Here is a 20,846-nt window from a genome sequence, read left to right as displayed (position 1 = left end):
TACAAAGAGGATGTGTTCTTATTCCATTTGGAGGCTTTTGGAGATGAAAAGATTTGCCAACAGTGACCCACTATGTCAATAGCAGAAAAAAACCCCAAACCTAGAATTTCTGAGTCTATGTCTATTGTCCTAAGTGCAGCACTTCAAAGCTGATTTCAGTAGTTTAATTCTAAATCAAGATTCAGTGGTGGTCTCAAATAACCTTTTTAGCTTTTTTAGTGTTTTTTCTTTTTCTTTTTAAAATTTCTCCTATTTAATTTTCTCATTATCCTCACAATAGTTCATCCTATATATCCATGACTTATTCAGTATGTTGAATGATATATTTTATAGGAAATACTGTCTCATTTCAATTTGACAATGAACAGATAATTATCTCATGAAAGCAGCAAAAGGAATATATATCTTCAGTTCATTAAAGATCTCTCATCTCCAGAAAGTTGGAGAAAGCTTTGTGATTCAGGGTTTCTCCTTGCTCACACTATTTTCCAACTTGAGGAATGCCACTAAATGTGATGGAATAAGATGTGTGTGAACTCGAGTGAAGAAGAGAAAAACTTGGCCTTTCCTTTCCTGAAGAATTCCTCTTTGATTTTTAGGGCTAAAAATGAAAAGCAAGCAATGCAAATAAGCCAAGTACAACATTATCTGAGAGATATTTTTTTTATATATTCATGATGCACTTAAAATCAATATGCTTTGGTGGGAGAGGAAGTTGAAAAGGCTATAAATAAATATGGAGAAATATTCCAGTGGTTCTTTTCATGTTTGTAGAGTCATGCCAACACACTAAATATGTTTGTTCTTAGATTTTTGCATTTGTGTTTATTATTTCTGTAAAACATAGAAAGTATGTGCAGAAAAAATATCACCACTTGGAGGTTTTCAGCTAGTGCACTGAAGAAAGATTCACTGAGAAATCTATGATGTTCAGCAGTGACATGACACAGAACTTTGTAAAGAGGGTATCAGTGACTTTATTTGCTTTTAAGTAATTAATTTTAGTTTCTCTAAAATATAAGTGCTTTCTAATATATGGATTAGACTCTTAGCTATTGTAAATTTCCATGGGATATTAAACTTACTGGGGTTATGTGGAGGATTTGGAAATTATTAGCGCACACAGCTATCTGTCAGAAGTAATGAAAAAGAACGGTTTCCTTTCTGGTAAAGGAAAAATACTGTGAGTATTTCAAACTGCTTCCATACAAGTCATCACCAGTGTGATGAGTGTGGGAATCACATCATGCAGAGGTACAGGGCAGCAGATGGAAGTGTGCTTACAGTCTAAATTTCAGTGCCCTGTCTGAGGAACAGGAGACCTGCTCGCATAGCCCTGCTGTAATGGTGTGTCTGTGTGAGTGCACGTGGGCTTAAGTGTGCACACAGGGACAGACAGACACATCCTCACCTGAGTGCCCATCTGCCATTCCTTCCCCAGACATTTTGCATCTGTTGCCACTCTCAAACATATTTGGCAGAGGAAGGCCTGAAAGGTCTGAAAATATTAATGTTCTTCCTAACGTAATGCAAATGGATGAGTGAGGGTAGGAGAAAGTCCCTTAGAGGAAGGGATGTAAACATACCCTTGATTAAAACCTAAGACTTGATGCAGGAAAGAAATGGTCATAATGCCTAAGCACAAGAAAGTCTCCAACTAAGATGGCTTAGGACTATCAAAATGCTTGCAAGATTGAGGCTAGGGACATTTAAACTTTACTTCTTCTTGTTTTTATTTCCTGCAGTGAATGTAGTGATATTACCAAACCTTTCTAATTCATTCCTCTGAGCTCCTCAATGATTGATATCTACCTGTGTCTGAACTAGTAAAGGAAGTAAGGTGGTGTCACAGAAATACTAAAAGTGTATCTAATCCACCTAAACATCACTCTGATAATGACTGATGAATGGAATTATAAATAAGAGCATGATGGATGTGACACAAGAGCAAGTACTAGCCCAAGGATATTGGAGGTGAGGTACTGAAGATTGCAACGGTCATGCTAATCAAATAATTAAATCTCAATTTTGTTCAGACTCAAGAACCACTAATAAATTCTTCATTTACATTCTGCATTTTTTTTTTTTTCCTGAAACTGTAGCTATTAAATGAAACAATGCTTTGCCAAGATGACCTGCAGACTTTGAAGAGCCAGAATCAGTTTCAATGTAGCCATTCCAAGAGATGGGTGTTGCCATTGATGGACTAGAATGATGTTCAGGATCATACACTCATTCTCAATTCATGGTGGTTACAAATAACATAGTGTCTAATAATCATGTGTTGTACCAGTCTCCAACACTTCACATTAACATGTGCAATCTGTATTAAAATAGGACAGAGACAGATAGCAAATTTGTGACTTCTGCAGTACTGGGAAAGTGTGGAATTACAGGCAGAGGTCCATGTGGGACTAGGTAGGCTTCCCAGGGAAGTGGCTGAGTCACAAAGCCTAGAGTTATTTAAAACACATTTAAGTGCTGCATTTGGGGATATGGTTTAGTGGTGGACTTGGCAGTGCTTGGTAAATGATAAGACTCAGTGATCTGAAGCTTATTCTAACACAGACGATTCAATTACTCAGTGATTCTAAGTCTCAAAAAAGTGTAAACCACTGGCATTTATTTGATAGAGTGGAGAGGTCAGGGGGTGCACCATCCAGCCATTTGGGAGATCCTTATATTCTTTATTCTACACTCAACAAAAAGGGGAGAGATAGACTTCCCTTACTTGACATCATAAATGCCTAATATTAGCAACCTGTTCCTCCAAAATTATCATGCCTTTTACCTGCCCTGGGAGGCCCTTTAAGTTTGCCCTACATTTCATGATGCCTGGGCACACTGGAATGGAATTTTATTTGGGTAAATTTATATTAATTTTGTAGTTGCTTCCAAATAATGTAAGGTTTTGACTACCAATGCATAAGAACACTGATTTTTATTTGCACACAAAAATATTTTACAAGCTCACTTTTGGAGCCTCAAATTCCACTAAGTTTCGGCGGGGAAAAAAACATGTCTTTTCATGCTATTGAAATTATTTATCTGGTTGATCTAGAAATATTAATATTAAATATTTGGAAACTATTTAATTAAATGTTAAAAAAAATTAATGTAGTTAAAAATAGTTTGGGTTGGAAAAAATTTAACTGTAAACATATACTGTTCCCATCACTACATGATAGGAATCTAGATGAGAAGAGTTTTTTAGAAATATGAAATATACAGATCAATCTAATCACTTTATTGCCATAAGGAATAAATGCCACAAGTTCTGTGATCAAATAGTTATACAAGACTGTCTGCATTTGTATTTAGCATAATTGAGGCTTAAGAATGTTCTTTAAAGAAAAAAAGGTCACCTTTTATTTTGAAACATCATTAGATCACTGGGATCATATGTTAATGTCACTACATCTGCTAAAGCAAAAGGGTACTATTTACTGTACTCCTCTTGGAATTCTAGATATTTTTATAAGAATGGAGAATGGGAGCTTGGCTAGTGATTCTTAAAAGATCTAGCAAGCTTTACTTATTAAAACAAAAAGCTGTTCTCACATTCTCATCTTATTTTCTCCTTTTTATGCTATGTATTTCTTTGTTGTGTTTTTTGTTTGGTTGGTTTGTTTTGTTTATTTGGGTTTTTTTCTGGGTGGGGGATGGTATTTGGTTTGTTTTGGTTTGGGTTTTTTTCTTTGTTAATGGTGGTTATGATGATTTTCCATCTGGTAGTATCCATATAATAAAAAGCGTTTTCAAATTTTTATTACAGAGTCATCCCAGACAAATTATCTCTTTGATCTGTTCTTTTGAGTTTGGATCCTCAAATTCTTGGATGTCATACCTGGAATCATCCAAAATATTCTAGACCAAACTAGTATTTGAAATACATAAGCCTCTTCACCTATTCCCCATGACTTTTATGCTGATTTAAATCGATAGTGTTTTGGGAGCTCCCCATTCAGAACATACATGACATTCACAGGACTGACATTGATTACATTAGCTTTGGATAAGTACCAAACACAAATTACAAATGTCCTGTGGGAACTGCAGATTCTGTTCCCTCGGGAACTGAGCATTATAAGCAATAAAATTGCAAACCAAATAACTACAATTTCTGTTTCTTTCAGAACATGAAAACAAAATAACCAGGTGGCACTCACACTACTGTTTTTCTAGGGCTGCCTAGCCATGTAGACAATATAGTTTATTTGTGCCTAATTTGTCCAAATATTATCTCAGAGCTTCAATGACAAGGCAGTTTCAAAGTGCCTACTACATTGCTGCATGTCAGCTAGCTTGTACCTGTAGCCCTGTAAAAATGTAAGTCTAAACTGAGCAATGCAGAATTTATTCAAAGCCACCTGAACTCTTCTTAAGCCCCCTGGAGAATTCTGCAAACATTAGTCACAGTGAACACCGTGACTATTTATTTGATGTAATGCTGACGCTGATCTCATTCCCTTATATTATCTAATGTTAGAATAACTGGAGAGCCAGTTACAAAGATAGACAATGTTTTCAGTCTCAGTGTCCTCAAAATGTTGAAACCATTTAAAAATTTCAAGTCATGAGACACTGAGAGTACACTGAGAGTAAGATTCAGTGTTCCTTTACTGTAGATTAACCTTTGTTCATTCAGGCAAGTAACAAAGTGGGGTATATATTAAGAAAACAAGAGGAAACCTAATTTTAGGATAGGGTTTAGAACACCCTATGTACAGAGAGGAAGAACAGAAATTCCAATCTCTGTAACGTATATATATATATATATATATATATTACACTGGACAAGAGTTGACCAAAAAGACCCAGCAAACAAACAAATCAAGCAAACAAACTACAGAACCCAAACCCAAAATAAGTAACCAAAACAAATAAACAAAACCAACCAACCAATAAATTAAACAAACCACTACTTTATTGCAGGATTATTTTTTGGAGCCAATTAGAGCTTTGGATCAGCTCCTCACAGAGCTGCATGGCTACGAGTGCCCAGCCAGGTATGGGAGTAAGGCTAAATGAGGCAATGGGACCACCCTGCACCAAGCAGAAAAGTGCTTTTAAGCCAAATGACTGTGCAACCACAGTCTCTGTTTTCTCTCTTTACTTTGCAAAGAGAATTTATGCAGTTATGATTTCTACCTGCACACTTGTAGTAATTTTTCCTTTAAGGACACCTCCTAATTTTAGTGACATAACTTCCTAATTAGCTGAACTGGATCCACTCATCAGCTTACAGAGATTTAATACGGCTACTGAGAGTTGTTTCCCATGCCATTCCTTTGAAGCACAGTCTCTCAACATAATTTTCTTTGTTAGTACAGTGCCTCGTGGCCATTAACTTTGGATTTATTCAATACGCTTTTGAGTGTAAGCTATGTATAAGGTGTGCACACATGGCATTCGGCAAATCTTAATCTTTTTTTTTTTTTTTTTCTATCACCTGCATTATTCTTAAGCTCCCTGTGTCCTCTAGTGGCTACCTATCTGAACTGCATAAATTGGCAAGCAAATACTTGTTTCCATTTATGTATCTCAAAACATTAAAAAAAAAGAATTAGCTTCCCATCCTCTAAATTTTATCTTGTATTCATTCTTATTCCTTTTTTACTAAATTTTATATAGAAAGTGATGTTTTATAATTATTCCTGGTAAGCATTAGCAGTATATGTGTCAGTATTGACAATTTTGTATATAATCTTCTTGCAAACACACATTTGTCTATTGTCTAGTTATCTGTGTGATTGATGGAAATTTTAACATCCATTATAAATTGTGAGTGGCTATACAGTTCTTATTAGGTATTGTGGACCATTTCCTTACATACAGAGTCACATTCCTCTGTCACTTGGGCATGCCAAGTTTTTCCTTAGGACATTAGAAGTTGTTTCAGTCTATCCTAAAATAATATTTGTGTACAAACCACAGTACATTTTTAAAGAATTTGGATTTCAGCCTACTGTGAAAAGCCAATATGTGAGCACATAACTGACATTTGTTCTATAATATTGTAATATTGTAATAATATAATTTTTTCTGAATTCTCAACCATATATTATTAAGGTGGGATCCCGATGATATAGTGTTAGCCATTTCAAATTCTAAAAGCTATAAGTTAGGGCAAATAGGCTCCTTCTCAAACCAGCAGAATAATGGTACTTCTAAGAGGATGTCATTCTATAATATTTACCAAGGAAAAAAAGATGAATTGCTACTCTACAGGAATACCTTACACTTCACATGCACCAGAACACTTGTCCGGGTTTACATGGCTGTACTTCTCCAGCTAGTCTCATCCTCAATACCCTTTTGAAATGGGGGACATGATTAATTATTTTAGGTGTAACAAACCACTGAGACATGAATAGAAATTTATTAGATTTGGATGTAATTTACTGTGCTAGAATAGTGAAGAACCTCCCATGTTGACTGAATTGAAGAATCTGTACATTTTCAGAAGCTACTTCATACTGACCGAACTATTGTATACTTCCCAAAATGTAACTCTTGGAGGGAAGGTGGTGCTCCCCTGAATTTGAAGTCCTCTAAGTAAAAAATTCAGCCTGTGGAAAGCACTTGAGGTGGAATTATTTTCATTCTAAATAAAAAGAAGATACCAAATGTATAAGGATCAGAAAAATGATTACTGAAAGGGAAGTTTTAGAGAAAAAATAAAAAATGGTTCTACATATGCTTGCAATACTACACCTTCCTCTGTTCCCAAGATGTTTCAGCTCACCTCATTGATCAGAGGAGAAAGCATGTTTTAAGGTTTCAAGATCCCTCCACTCTGAACCACTAAAGCCATTTGATTAAATTATTGGTAAGAGATATTGAGTGAAAAAAAAAGATGTCAACAACAACATTCCTTAGAAAAGACCTGAGGACTCCAATATTTATTAGACACAGTGAAATTTCTTGACATTAAATTATGCAAGAGATAAGGACAAAACAGAGAAGTACTGGAAGGAAATGTAAAGACCTAAGTAAGCAACATTTATTAATTTTTTTTCTTGACCAAATCTGATAAAGGACATCTTCTGTTTCAAAGTGCAATGTACTATATAGTACTATTTACATCACTTTGATCCAGGCACTCAGGAAGCTAATATTTAGCTAATCAAGAAGATTTGTAAACCAGCTAGTAAATGACATAGTACTTCAAAATTTAACACACAAAATTTTGTAGCATACTACCATAACCATAATCATGAGCAAAACCCAAACATATTAAAGCCCAAAAGTTAATATTATCATGATTACAACAAGTAGAGGCTGATCAAAATTTAAGTGGAAGTAATTTCATAGACTGTCATAAGGACAGTTCAGAGAATTCTTGCACCACAGCAATACTCAGGAGAGTTCATGATTCATTTGGCCAAATATTATTCTTTCTGACTTTGCTAAATAGCTGGTGAGTGCAATAAAAAAAAATCTGGGAAAGGAAAAAGGATGAGATAAAAATAATGAAGAAATTGTTCAAACTCACAGCTGAGCCAATCTGACTGCTAACTGGGCTCTTATGATGATAATACAGAGGATATAAAGGAGAATGATCAGGATGTCTAAAGACACAAGGTGAATTTCCTGCATAAGTACAGAATTGTGTGATGACCAGCAAGTCACTTGGGTCCACATTCACAGAAGTATCTTGAAATTTATTTCAAGTGACACAAAATTTGGGGTTAAGAGTTAAAGGTTTCAGTACCCTATAAATCCAAATGTGGTTGGATTCAATGACCTTAAAGGTCTTTTCCAAACTAAATGATTCTATGATTCTTGGTCTTAGCTCTTGAATGGGGATAATAGTTCTTTGCCATCTGACAAGAATGTGTCAGTGATAATATATTGAGGGTGATGAGACAGTCATGATCTGTGCTAGTGAGGATTAGGTGAGTATGAAAAAGAAACTTTTTCATTATTGAACTGGCTCATTTCATAGCCAGAATATTTTTTCTACCTACATCTATGGGAAGGTATGACATACGGAAGAGGTAAAATAGGCCATGCTTTTAATTGTCTGAGTAAAAATGAACTTATTTCATATTCAGCCTCAGAATTTTAGATATTATTAAAAATCCTTCTTCCTGACTTCTGCCCTTCCTTCAATTATGCATACTGAAATGGATGTTAACCTTGCAGGTTAAAATGTATATTTATTATATTGGGTTTTTTTAAAACAATTGTCAAATTATTATGTAGATTAAAATAGGTACAAATACAATAAAACAGATACATAAATGTTTTCTATACTTGGAAGTGATTTTTTTAATAGTGACAAGGGTCTGTAGAAACAGAAATTCAGAACTGATGAGCAAAACAAGAAAATAGCAGATGACACTGGACAACTTCCCATTATTTACTGTTCTGCACTGTCAAGAAGCAACCTCTGCATTTTTGTCCTCATCAGCTGGTCCTTGTAACACTGCATGGTTTTTAGAAGAGGGTAATACATATCATTTTGCTCCAGCTCAGCTGTTCCTACGCAAACAGATCCCTTGATATAGAGACACATAAATGCTAACATTACATTAGATTAGATCCTTTACTTTGAGGCTGGTGAGGCAGTGAAACAGGTTTCCCAGAGAAGTTCTGGATGTCCCATCCTTGGAAGTGTTCAAGGCCAGTTTGGATGGAACTCTGAGCAGTTTGGTTCAGTGGAAAATGTACCTGCCCATGGCAAAGGGGTCGGAACTAGATGGTGTTGAAAGTCTCTTCCAAACTCATGACCTCCTGAACCCATCTAAATAGAAAAAGAAAATATTTATAAATCCAGGTTAAAGTGAAGCATTTTGACTATAACCTTTAGCTGCACAAAGTATTTTCAGTGTAGAAATTTTGTGTAAGCAGTAAGAGACTATAGATAAATAATATTGGAAAAAGCTCAATAAATGTCCTTTCATAATGAGTGCAAGGGGGAAAAATTTTATAAAACATAACAAATAAAAATAAAAAAACCATGATAATTTGGATGTAGAAACTTCAATATGGACCAAATTTTGAGAATATTTATTTATTCCTTTGTTCCATTTAATTGGAAAAAATTCTTCTCTCTGAGATCTTTAGCAATTTCCCTTTTCCAACTCATTTTAGTAGCAGTTGATCTCTCTTCAACACATAGCTCAAACTTGGAGGACAAAGCAAACACTATGCTGTGTTCAAATAATTATCAAATAGCTCTTTCCAATAACCTACTTCAATAACAGTGAAACAAAAGGAAACTAAACTATCAAACAGCTTGGAGAATGGAATTTTTTTTACGTAGAAAATTCCAGGAGATTCTCATTCTGAATCAGGACGGATCTTCAGAAATATTTGAATTGTTTTCTGGGATGAAAATTTTCCATATTTTAGCTCAGAGATGCTAAACAACAACATGTCATTTTAATACATTGAAGGGTCAGTTCAAGATCTACTGCTTCTAAATTTTGAAAATTAGATAACTTGGCAAAAGCTGTCCTTTCTCTGTATAAATATTGCATTTCAGCAACTTCATGGGTTTAGTTAAAATGGTTACCAGTTTTAAGCAGTACATTGAATATCACCAAGAATATATAAAATACTATTAATGATTTTCTTTTATTTGTTGCTGTTTTTCTCATAGCAGATGCCAGTGATTCCAGTAGCTGGGTAGGTGGTGAGTCTGTGCTCCTACAACAGTTCAATAAAACTGCTTTCAACTATGCCAGCACATAGCCAGGCTGCACCAATGACATAATGGGGTCACCATTAATCACTTGAGAAATCATGAATGCAATGAATGGATTTTCAAAGAGCAGATTTTTAAAGTACATTGCAAATGCATTTGTAATTTTGAGACTAGACATATATGCTTTGTGAGTTATCTAGAATCATCAATTATCTTCAGCACTCATTAACAATGGTGTAACTTACCTCTGGGAGAAGTCATATTAAAAGACTCACAGCTTATCTATGGAAGCATAGTAAACTATATTAAGCTGTTAATCACTTAAAAGCCCATAATGCAGAATTAATTTCAAAGGTGGATAGCAGACCACTGGTCAAAAACGTTCCTGACTTCCAAAATAATTGACACCATCTAAATGTTTTAAAGGACTTTTCTAAAGAAGTAAACAAATTACCTGCTGCCAGGCCACAGGAAATATTTTGAGTAATAACTAAGCATGTGTACTGAGAGTACTAATTTGCAAGGTCATTTTAGACCTCAAGCACTATTTCTGCAAGTCGCAATGCAAAACCTATTCAAATTTTCTCACAGAAGGAGCTCTACTTTGACCTCATAACATCTCTGCTTGGTTCACATCAGCCTTGAGACCTAAGCAGATCAAGTGTTTCACTGTGAAAAGTACCAGGACTCCTATCAGTTTTTTCAGCTGCAGTAATTTTTTCAGCTTTCAGTGATCAGAACCCTCTGTTCCTACATGAAATCAGGAGTTCTTCAAGAGCTTTATCTCTTCAATAGTGACCCATATAACAGCAAGGAATCTGCCAATAGCAGCAGATCCTGAAAAATCAACCTTTTACTAAATAAGATTTTTTTTTTTAATAATTTCTAATTGATATATACATTTCTGGCCAATACAGTCTTTTTAGAGGTCATACTTTGTGGGGTTTTTTCCTTACATTGTTGATAGAAAGACATAAAGTCCTGGCTCAAATGAAATCTCAACACAACTAAAGATCTTTCCATATCACTGCATGAAAGTTTTCAATGACAATAAAAAAAAAGTTTCAGCTCATTTTGATGCACTTCCTGTCATGCCATGCAATTGTTTCCCCTTATTTCCAAATTTTTGAAATGAAGAATTTTCATTACAGCAGAGCTCCAAGACTGTTTACTCTACAATTTTTGAATCAGTGCCAATGATGGTGATGGGGATCTCAGCAGCAACAACAAGCTACATTTAGGGTTTGTGTGAGGCTTCAGAGAGCTGCAGAACCTACAGCTTCAGGGACACTGGCAATCTAAAAGGCACTGCAAGGTCATCAGGTCAGGGTGCCACAACTGATAAATCCACACTTTTTCAGCTGTGTAACCTATGGTAGATCTCTGCACAGTCCCAAGATGTCATTAGGATCAGGGTTAGAGTTGGGGCTGGTGCTGAGCGAGTCAAAGAGCCTACAGCTCCAGGAGCACTAGGGCTGGAAATGGCATGCCAAGGTGATCATAGCACAGCCCAGCTTTGCTGCTCCTACATCCTTCTAAAATCAAGCACCCATGTGGATTGGGATTTTAGGGTTAGTCTAAGGGTTAGGGAAATGTTTAGGGTTAAGGTTAGGGTTGAGTAAAAGAGCCTACAGCTCCAGGAACAACATGGCTGTAACATGAATGGCAAGGTGGTCCTGGTAGGGCCTCAATATTGCTGCTCCTACTTCTTTCTAAACTTGATCACCTATATGGATGAGGGTTTTATTGTTAGGGTTAGAGTTAGGGTTAAGTTTATGGTTATGTTTAGGATTAGGGCTAGGGTAAGGGTTAGTGTAAAGTTGTCCTTCAGTTAGGGTTGAATGAGTAGTTATTTCAAAATTCCTTATTTTGTGAAATGAAATTAAATCTTTCTATGACTTCTATGAAACATCTCTTTTATTAGCAATTTTTGCTAAGCATGGGACATGGTCTTTATTCAGTACTTGCACAGCATAACTCCACTACAAAAGAAGCATTAAGTGCACATTTAATCAGTGAATAAAGAGTTGATCACATAGAAAAGATCACCAGTGATATGATCATATAAAAAGATGGATTTCAAATGGATAAGATTCCATTTTTTAAAATATTTAAATATCCTGCTTATCCATAACATGTGAGAAAACTGTAAGCAGTTGCCCTTGAAGATTTTTTTTTTGCTTAACGCTCCTAAAATTTTAGAAAGGTACTCAGCTTATTCTAAGGACGGTAGATGGGAAAAGCCCTACCATTTTTGGAAGATCCTTCCTAGTGCTCCAAAAATGCATATTTTCTAAGTAAAACCTAAAATTGTCTTTGGGCTTTTAATTTTTGTTATACCTGTTTTTGCATCTTGGTATTCCTCATCAGACTCAGGGTAAAATGTGCTCCCTACAAACACACAAAAATATTATTATCTGAACCCTGCCTGATCTGTGTGACTTTTCCTAGGCTGTATTCTATTTAGTCTCTAATTCTCCAACTGGACATTTTCTCCAGCTTTTAATAACCAGCGACTGACTTTTGCACAGACAGATGTGATAGGACAAGGGGGACAGGTTTTAAACTAGAACTGGGAGATTTATATTAGATGCTACAAGGAAATTCTTTACACCACAAAGGGTGGTGAAGCTTGCAAACAGGTTGCCCAGAGGAGCTGTGGGTGCCCCATCCCTGCGTTCAAGGCCAGGCTGTATGGGGCACTGGGCAACCTGATCTAGCGGAAGTTGTCCCTGCCCACAGCCAGTCGTTGGGAAAAGATGATGTGGAAGTTTCCTTCCAACCCAAACCATTCTATGACTATGAATTTGTATTTGTATTTACCTTTCTCACAATATTTTTTTTTTTTTAACTCCTATTATTTGCTCCCTACCTGCAGCACTGGCATTGCCTGGTGCACCTGGTCCCCCTGCACCTGTGAGCTGTGCCAGAACCCAGTGTCCCAGCACCAGCCAGCCCTTCTGAGCCATGGCTGAGCCCCAACATGGGAGGACAGAAGGGACGTCTGCTGTGTTCTCATTTTTCATTACTGTAGAGTTCTCTGGGCAAACAAGAATGGAAGCAAACCCACAGTGTTTTATTCCACCTTTACTGTGGTTTTAGTATACTTTTATTTATGTTTTTTCCCTCCGGATAATTGCCTCTTGCAATTTATTGTGAACACTAAATTACTGTCTATGACTTAAAAAAAAAACCCAAACACAAGCCAAAATCAAAACCAAAAAAAGAATACAAAACCAAAATAAAAATACCCTCAAAAATCAAAACCAAATAAAGAAACACCAAACCTTAATATTAAAAAAAATTGAAATAAATAAATAGAAAACACAAAACCAAATAAAATCACAAAAAAACAATGTGCTGCGAGGTGCTCCGCCTCACGCAGGGGGGCACCGCCCAGCGCCCCAAGAACGCGAAATAGCTCCTGGTGAAGTTTGCCTCCTCTCGCTGCCCGTCCGAGCCGCTGTTTCCCGTTGCCGTGGTGACACTGCCGCGGTAGCAGCGCGGTGTGGGGCTCTCGTCCTCTCCCTGGAGCTCCCGGCCGTCCGCTGTTGACGGATGAGGAATTTCAGGGCGGAGGGGCAGCCGGTTTCCAGAGGCGGCCAGAAAGGCGGAGGCTCCGTGAAGAGTTTGACTGAACGACAGGTGAGTGGGTACCTGAAGTAGACGGGGGGACTGGAGGACTGCGGGTGTTCTGAGGGCTGGACTACAACTCCCAGCATGCAAAGGGGCGGTGCCGCGGGGGTGTCAGGAAACGGCGGTGCTGCCTCCTGGCGCGGTGCCTTTCGGGAAGTGTAGTTTTTTCTCAGCCGGGATCTGCTCCTCTCCTTCCCGGCAGAAATACGCTCCGTGTGCTCGGTCTCCCTCTGTAGGAGCCGGCAAGGAGCTGCTCGCTGCCTCTCATTCCCCTGATTGCAGGGGGCAACAGGTTGCGAAGGGATGGAGGGAGGGCGTTGACAGGGTACCCGGTTTCCCCCTGCCTACATCCATCCTCAAGTTTTTTACTTCTCTGGGTTACATCATTTTTCACTGCTTTCTCTCTATCATTAAAACTTCATCGAGTGTTCTCTATATTCTTAGTCTTATTTTGTAATTGTTAATATTTATTTATTGTTCAAACGGTTTTTTCCCCCCTTCGTAGCTATTAGGGCTGGAAGAAAAAAATCCTTGTGAGGGAGTAGAGTGCAGGTGGAGGTTTTAAATGTTAAAATTTATTAACATATGCAAAATTATAAGGGGTATCCTGAGAGGGATTCTCTTATCACAAGGTAATTTTTTTCTTAGTTTTTGCTTGTTGGTATGGAATGAGGTTTTCATGTTTTAAGCCAACTGTTCAATAAACACATCTGAATGAACTTAGGCTAAATGAGCACTCTCTTTATTTTGGCTCATGCTGTGCTGAAAGGTATTTTATTTTGTGTAGATTTCAAAACACATAAGACGCTGTGGGAAGTAGAATGTCGGAAGATATTGAAGGAATTGAAAAAGAAGTAGAAATTGAATTAGGCAGAATCAGTGTTTCTTCATTTGGAACAGATGATGCTGAGACAGAGGTATCAGATGAACCCTGGAGTGACAGTGAGACAGTAAGTATTCAGTGAGCTAAAACTGCTTCTGTGGTGTGTAGTATGAAAGTAGTGTTGGCACTGGAAAGCACGTTTGATGAAGGAACATTTTCCCAACACACCTGAGGATTTCTTCTGAAAAGTAGTCTTGGTAGTATTGCTTCATGAAAAATGTAACCTCCAGTGGTGACAAGACAATAAGAGAGATGAGTATCAGCATTCTGCTTGAGAAGATCAGACCTGGAGATTTTGTTTTAGAATCCCCTGAAACTGGAAGACTTGATGAGGTAGATTAAATCTAGATGAATAAACTGATGATTCTTCACTGAAATCTGTATTTTTCTCTAATAAGAGAGTGATTTAGGAGATTCCTTATAAAATTTCCAGATACAAATTTCATATAAATAGATTCATCAAGTCCTCTTTCTTGGATTACTTATTTTGGGAAGCAGCTTTCCTCTGAAATAAAATTGATTATTTGTGTCCTTTTCTGCCATTTTAATCTTTCAGATTCATGGCAAAGGGATTGGTTTGTAGGATATTAGGGTAGATAATATTGATCATAAATCATGTTTCATATGGATATAGACAAAGGCATCAGTGATAAGTGTGTATGCACTCACATACTGAATGTTAGCAATGTCTACCACAATTTGCACATCTGAGAGCAAGCAGTCTGTTTTCCCCAAAATCTTGACATTAAAGACAGTCTTTTGAACAGAAAGTTTATATGTAATAAAGAAACATGAAGGATTGGTTCTACATGCATACTTTAAATATTAATAAATTTAAAATTGATTTATTTTGTAATGAGTCTAAAAATTTTAAACAAAAACATCCTGTGTCTCATAGGTATTTGCTAATTTTTATCTTATCCTTTTTCTTTAATTTCTTTGTCCAACACAGTTATAAATACAATATTTTATTGAAATGTGTTTCTGGAGATAGTGAAAGATGCATTACAAAATTTGATTAGAATGTAATTAAACTTAGAATTATTAATTGTTCAGTGGGTGGTAAGACAATGAGAAGAGTGTAGGAATTTGGAAAAATTTTGGTGGACATTGCTGCTAAATCTCCATCAATGCTTTATAGGTGAAGCCAAAACAAGTCTTTATTTTCTCATGTCAAGTATTTTCCTCTTTTCAAGCCTGTGAGATGAAAATATAGAATATATGTCAAAGGCTGTGTTTTTTTTAGATTTCAGAAGACTTGCCAGAATCAATTCTATCCTATTTAAATTTTATCAAGAGCAGCAATCAAGATGCTGCAAAGGTTATACTGCAGGACTTAGAAGATGAGCAAAGTACAAGTAAGCATCAATCACAGTTAAAATGTTTGTACACCTCATATTGCCAGTGGAAGCTAGACTAACAACCATCAGTAAAATAATACAAACTTTAAGTAGAACAAGCAGTGAAACCTATTCCATTAGCTTCTGGATGCATGATGAAAATCTCTAGGAATAAATCCATGCAATGCTATCTTCTTAAATTAACATCTGAGCAGAAATTAAACTTTTCTGAAAACTCATCAATGCTAAAGAGGGCAAGCTGCAAGATTACTCTCTGAGTCAGGGCCCAGGCCAGACTCTTCAGCGAAATCTAAAATGAAGTCAGTAGGAGCTGAAATGCAGAATTCAGATACAATTGACTCCCACAGGATATGTTTAGTCTGCCTTGAGAGATGCCCAACTCACATTGCATGAAATGACTGTTAATTGGCAAAAAAAATATTGCTTTCAGCTGTGTGACTGAAGCCAAGCTCATAGTTTATATGCCAGAGACCGGGCACTGTCTTTTCCATGAGTGCAACAGGCTTGGTGACCAGAAGTTCAATATTGACTACAAATTTAGATATCTGAGGAATATCCTTATTTATTCTTTCTTTTGTAATACAGTCTCATTCTTTTTCATTGTTTTTATAGTTCTTTGTCAACTTTTGACCTATCTGATACAAGTGCTACTGTATTTTTCTGCACAGAAAATGTTCTGCTGTGTTTTATGATGGGGATTGCTCTTTTGTATTTGCTATCACTGTATTCTTACAGTATCATTGTGTTCGTTTCTGGTACACACATTTTCTGCTTTTAATATAGATAATGATTCCCATACATATTTAAGTAAAACTGGGGGAGAAGGAAGGGAAAAAAACAACAACTTTATTTTAGTTTAAACAAATTGAATAGATAAACAGTATAGACCAAAGCTGAGCACTGGTAAGGAGTTTTCTCTCAGTGAACTAATTTTTTTATTTATTTTTTCTTTAGGTGACATTTATGAAGTAGTTTCTAGCCATACTTCTGAATCAAATGAAGATTCAAAACAATTTAATGAAAAGGTATTTTTTAATTTGTACAGTATTTATTGTGAAAAAAGATTTTATTAAGTAATCTAGATAACTTACATTTACTTTGGTGGCCTTCTAAGGAGATGTATAAATGTATTCAGGCTTTTTTCTGCCAAACTATCCATAAAGTATTAAGATGAGTTTCTGTATACAATTCTTGAGAATTAGGACATCAACTGTAATAGGAACATGTCTATAAGCTTTCAAATTTTACATAAATTATCTGAGATATTGAGCACAAAAATCAACAAAATTAAGCAAAACTGAATAATCCTGTATTGGTAATTATTTGCAGAATATTAATATTATGATAGCACTTTTAAGCTTCTCTAATCCTATTTTTTTATGATGATCAGGAAGATGTGCTACTATTAATCTTGCTCCTAATATATTCCGTTGTTTTATAGAAAATTTTAAAATAGTAATCTATGTACCTTTCAAAGACAAATCAAGAGTTATGAACATGGGTGTTTCTATATTTTCATAGGATTTACTGAATAACTTGCTGAAGTTTTCTTAGAAAAATATAAAACTGTATTTACTGTAATCACTTTTAATTTGCTGCCTGGCTTTTATTAGTGAACACTCTTGCAAACATGATTTTTGTTCTCAGACCATTGTTTAAAACAGCACAATTACTTCATGTGACTTCAGCTGCATAGCAAATATTAATATAGGCCCGAAGCATGTGATGAACAGATGATAAATGAGCAGAAATAGATTACTTGCCAGTAAAGAACAATGAAATAAATATAACAATCCTTTTGCCCACAGTATTATTTTGAAATAGACTTCTTAAAACTTTGCTCTGTAACTAGTTCTTCCCCAGTGTGCATAACAGTATTCACACATGTAGTGCTTGGTTTCACAGAAAGTAAAATAAATCCCAAATGCAAGACATTAATTTTTCCAAGTCAAAATATTAAATGTATTTAAAAACCAAATAGAAATATTATGTATTTTGACAAATACTACAATATTTGTTACTCTAGTAAACAATATTTTGGCTGATGTGTTTGCAGTATTCAATGTGTAAGGATTCCAGTCAGCAGTAAGCTTAACGCCGTTGTACTTGTCATATGGTATAAAGCTCATTGTTGTTCTGGAAGCTTTTTATAATGTTCTGCTTTTAAATTTTGTTTCTTGTTTTTTAATAACAATTTTAAACTATGTTAGATACTGCTTGGAGGAGAAAATGAAGACTTGCAGCTTGCTGCAACACCTGATTATAGTCAGTCTATCAGTGATGAAGTGGTCACTGATGACCACTTTCTTACAGGTAAGCAAGCACATTTTTCATTTGGATGAGTTGATCTTTAACGTATCACTATTTCATGCTTTTCTTTTGTCAAAAGTATCATAGAATTATTTTTAAAGAATTTAATATTGCATTATACAACAAGGCTTGATACTTTCTGAATTGGACATAACCAAACACATTTGCTTTTATCTCATTTCAAGATTACAAAATCATCATAAAAATTAGTATCAGAAAATACCACTCAAAAATGAAAGCTGCACAGAGGCACTAAGCAGGTTCTGCTTTGGCCACAGCTTTTTCTTTTTTTTTTTTATGGTTTGGTTTGAGGGGGTTTTTTTGTAGTCACCTTGTGTGGGAATGTTCCTTTGCCATGGCCTTTGGATGACTTGGGCTGGAGCATACCAGTGCTAAAGATCCCACTAATAGCCACCGAAGACGTCCTCTGCAATCCTGCAGTGTATGTTTTTAGAATAAGCATAGTAGTTGCAGAGTCAGTAAGTGTGCAGAATAGCAGTAAGACATCTCTGCAAAGGACTTGTGCTGCAATTCTGATTTCCTTGGGGATATATATTGCTGGCTATATCATCATAGGCACTTTTTCTTACCAAATACCTTAAGACTGTTTAATCTTCCCCAGTGCTTATTACAAAATTAAATAAAATGTTTTCTTGGTTGATTAGTAGCTGGCCTTGGAATGAGCGTAAGTCTTGCCCATTGTGAAGTAGAGGAAAAGTGTAGAGCAGCACTTGAGCTTGAAGATGAGAAGATGAAAAAGTGGAAAGCTGAGAGAGAATCAAGGGAAAAACAGAATGAAGAGAAACATGCAAGAAGGGTGCAGCATCTGGAGCAATTTGAGGCTGAAAGAATAAAGTTAGATCTTCTTCATAAGGTAATGAATGATATTAAGCTAATGTGTTCCAGTCTGGACTATCTGAATTCAGGCTTTAATGTGAAAAAGAGACTACTATCTCAAACTGTATGACAATCCTACACCTTGTCTACTTGTGTTACCAGTGAGTAAAACATATTTAAGTATAGTCCATGGGTTTTTATGTGTTTATGGTTTTAATCAATAGCCAATGAATTTGCTATGCTAAATTTTAAATTATTCCTTAAGCTTTGCCTTTACAAAGTTCTTATATTGTGAAAACAGCCAAATTACTGGAAATGGGAGTGCTGAAATTAAACACAAATTAAAAATAGTCACTGCTCCCTAATAGAAAATACTTAGCTAGTTTGGACTTCCCACCCCAATTTCACATTTCAGTGTTAAAAATCTTAATGGATGTAATCAGAACCAAAAATATTCAGTTCAGTAATGCTGGTGCTGTTCTTCATCTAGGTAAAAGTTACAATATTTGCTTTCCCTATCTTTGTCTGGGAAACTTACTCAGGCTTCAGCTACTGAGTTTGGCCATAACAGATGATGACTCAACACATTGACTGGTTGCACTCTCAGACTATTTAGTCATGTTTTGCTATAGTGGGTGGAGCATCATGAAAGATAAAAGAGTATAAGAGCATGAAGAAATGTAATTCTCTGATATTATGCTTGTGAGGCCACAGAATTTTATTATTCAGCCTAAATAGGTGTGTTTTGAAAGGTGCATTAACACTACATTTTTCAGTTAACTACTTTGTGGCTTTCTGAAGAGGTGGGCACCTTGGCACCAGCAGGGTAATTCAAGTCACCAGTAGGAAGAAGGGCTTAGTAAATGAAAAGATCTTTGATCTCTGAAGGCCAGTTCAGTGTCTGCTATAGCTCTCTTTTCAAAAGGTCAGCAAAACTGATAGGCCTTCTTGGCTCTTTGCTGTTGCAAATAATTTTTTGATGTAGGATGACTTTCTCTAGAGAAAGAGGGGCATGGCCGCGTTTAGGCGCTTTGGTACTGCTGTTGCAGAAATCATTTTTTTGGAGGTGAGATATGGAATCTAACTTTCCTCATTGCAGAAGGATCTAGTTGTCTGGTCTCCTGTTGTCTGAACAGTGTGCTTCTGAATGCCCATGAAAAATAGAGCTTAGACACCTGTGAGACTTTATGCTCCAAGTTGAAAGTGGTTGCTTATTCTACTTCCTTCATATCCTCCTTATTTGATTTGGTTAATATATCTTGGTTCTACCAGGAGTTATGTGGTTCTGGATCAGCTTGTTTTTTAGTTACTTATGTAACTAACTTTCTGGATGCTAACTTACAGTCCAATTGACACTTATTTTCTGACTGAGGTTTTGTTGGGCAAGGAGGGAAGTGCTATTTATTTGCAAATAGTGAAAAAGCAGACTTGAACTTTCTCGATTGAGAAGCAATTTCAGTCAGAAAAAAATTCTTTAGCTTTACTGAACAAAATTGCCCTTTGAATGATTTTAATATTATGAGTACATACCAGTGTATTTAAAGGGAGATTGTTCATGCTATTGTTCAGCTATGTTTCTGTTTTCTGCCTGTACTTTGAATGGTTTCATAACTAATTTCCATCTTTGATAGTAGTACAGATCTTGGAGAGGAAGGTGGCAGCTGTTTGGGTCAGTACCAAGATACTGACTTTCTGAAGGTATGCATCTCTTAGTATGTGGCCAAATCTACATTACTCATGCAAGTGTCCTGTTGTTTATTTCGATCCAGACATGGATCAGTTTCTCATTTAAATTTAGGCATTCACAAAATTGGATTGTTGGAAAGTCAAGAAGATGGGTGAGATTGGAGAGAGGGTGTTTTGTGTTGTTCTGGGTTTTGTACAATATTCATTGAAGTTAATTTGTTGTGCAGAAACGCCAGGCTGCAATAGAAGATGAGTTACAGAAAGAAGAGGAAGCTTGGAGAAACAAAATTAGGCAACATGAGGTAAGGTTGTACAATGAGCTTTTGTCAAAAGGCTCTGAGGTTACTGTTATATATTTGAGAATAAATGTTATCCTGTTATCATGGAACTGTTAATATGCAAGATTGTGTTTTTTCATGATAAATATGTGCCAATACCTGTCCCATTTTAAAAGTGGTTGAAGTCTATCCTAATT

General features: G+C 36.1%; 1 protein-coding gene across 15 annotated transcripts in view; it reads left to right on the top strand.

Annotated features, from left to right (window-relative positions):
* Positions 1 to 13,107: 13,107 nt before the first annotated feature.
* Positions 13,108 to 20,846, top strand: part of LRRIQ1 (leucine rich repeats and IQ motif containing 1) — a 109,208-nt gene continuing 101,469 nt past the window's right edge. For 10 of the 15 annotated variants that reach the window (XR_002866681.2, XR_002866680.2, XM_086887811.1 and 7 more), the window contains exons 1-7: positions 13,108 to 13,303; positions 14,082 to 14,244; positions 15,424 to 15,535; positions 16,493 to 16,563; positions 17,749 to 17,851; positions 18,514 to 18,722; positions 20,599 to 20,673. Coding sequence is in view for 13 of the 15 variants with exons in the window: in XM_086887811.1 (XP_086743937.1) it covers positions 14,116 to 14,244; positions 15,424 to 15,535; positions 16,493 to 16,563; positions 17,749 to 17,851; positions 18,514 to 18,722; positions 20,599 to 20,673 (699 nt within the window). In the remaining 2 variants the exon portion in view is untranslated. The remainder of the gene's footprint in view (positions 13,304 to 14,081; positions 14,245 to 15,423; positions 15,536 to 16,492; positions 16,564 to 17,748; positions 17,852 to 18,513; positions 18,723 to 20,598; positions 20,674 to 20,846) is intronic. The other 5 variants (XM_086887812.1, XM_023932924.2, XM_086887816.1 and 2 more) reach the window with 3 other exon arrangements.

The sequence above is a fragment of the Cyanistes caeruleus genome, chromosome 4, assembly GCF_971803275.1.
Source record: "Cyanistes caeruleus chromosome 4, bCyaCae1.hap1.1, whole genome shotgun sequence".
NCBI classification, from domain to species: Eukaryota; Metazoa; Chordata; class Aves; order Passeriformes; family Paridae; genus Cyanistes; species Cyanistes caeruleus.
The sequence above is the reverse complement of the archived record's forward strand: the minus strand, read 5'-3'. Positions and strand labels throughout refer to the sequence as shown.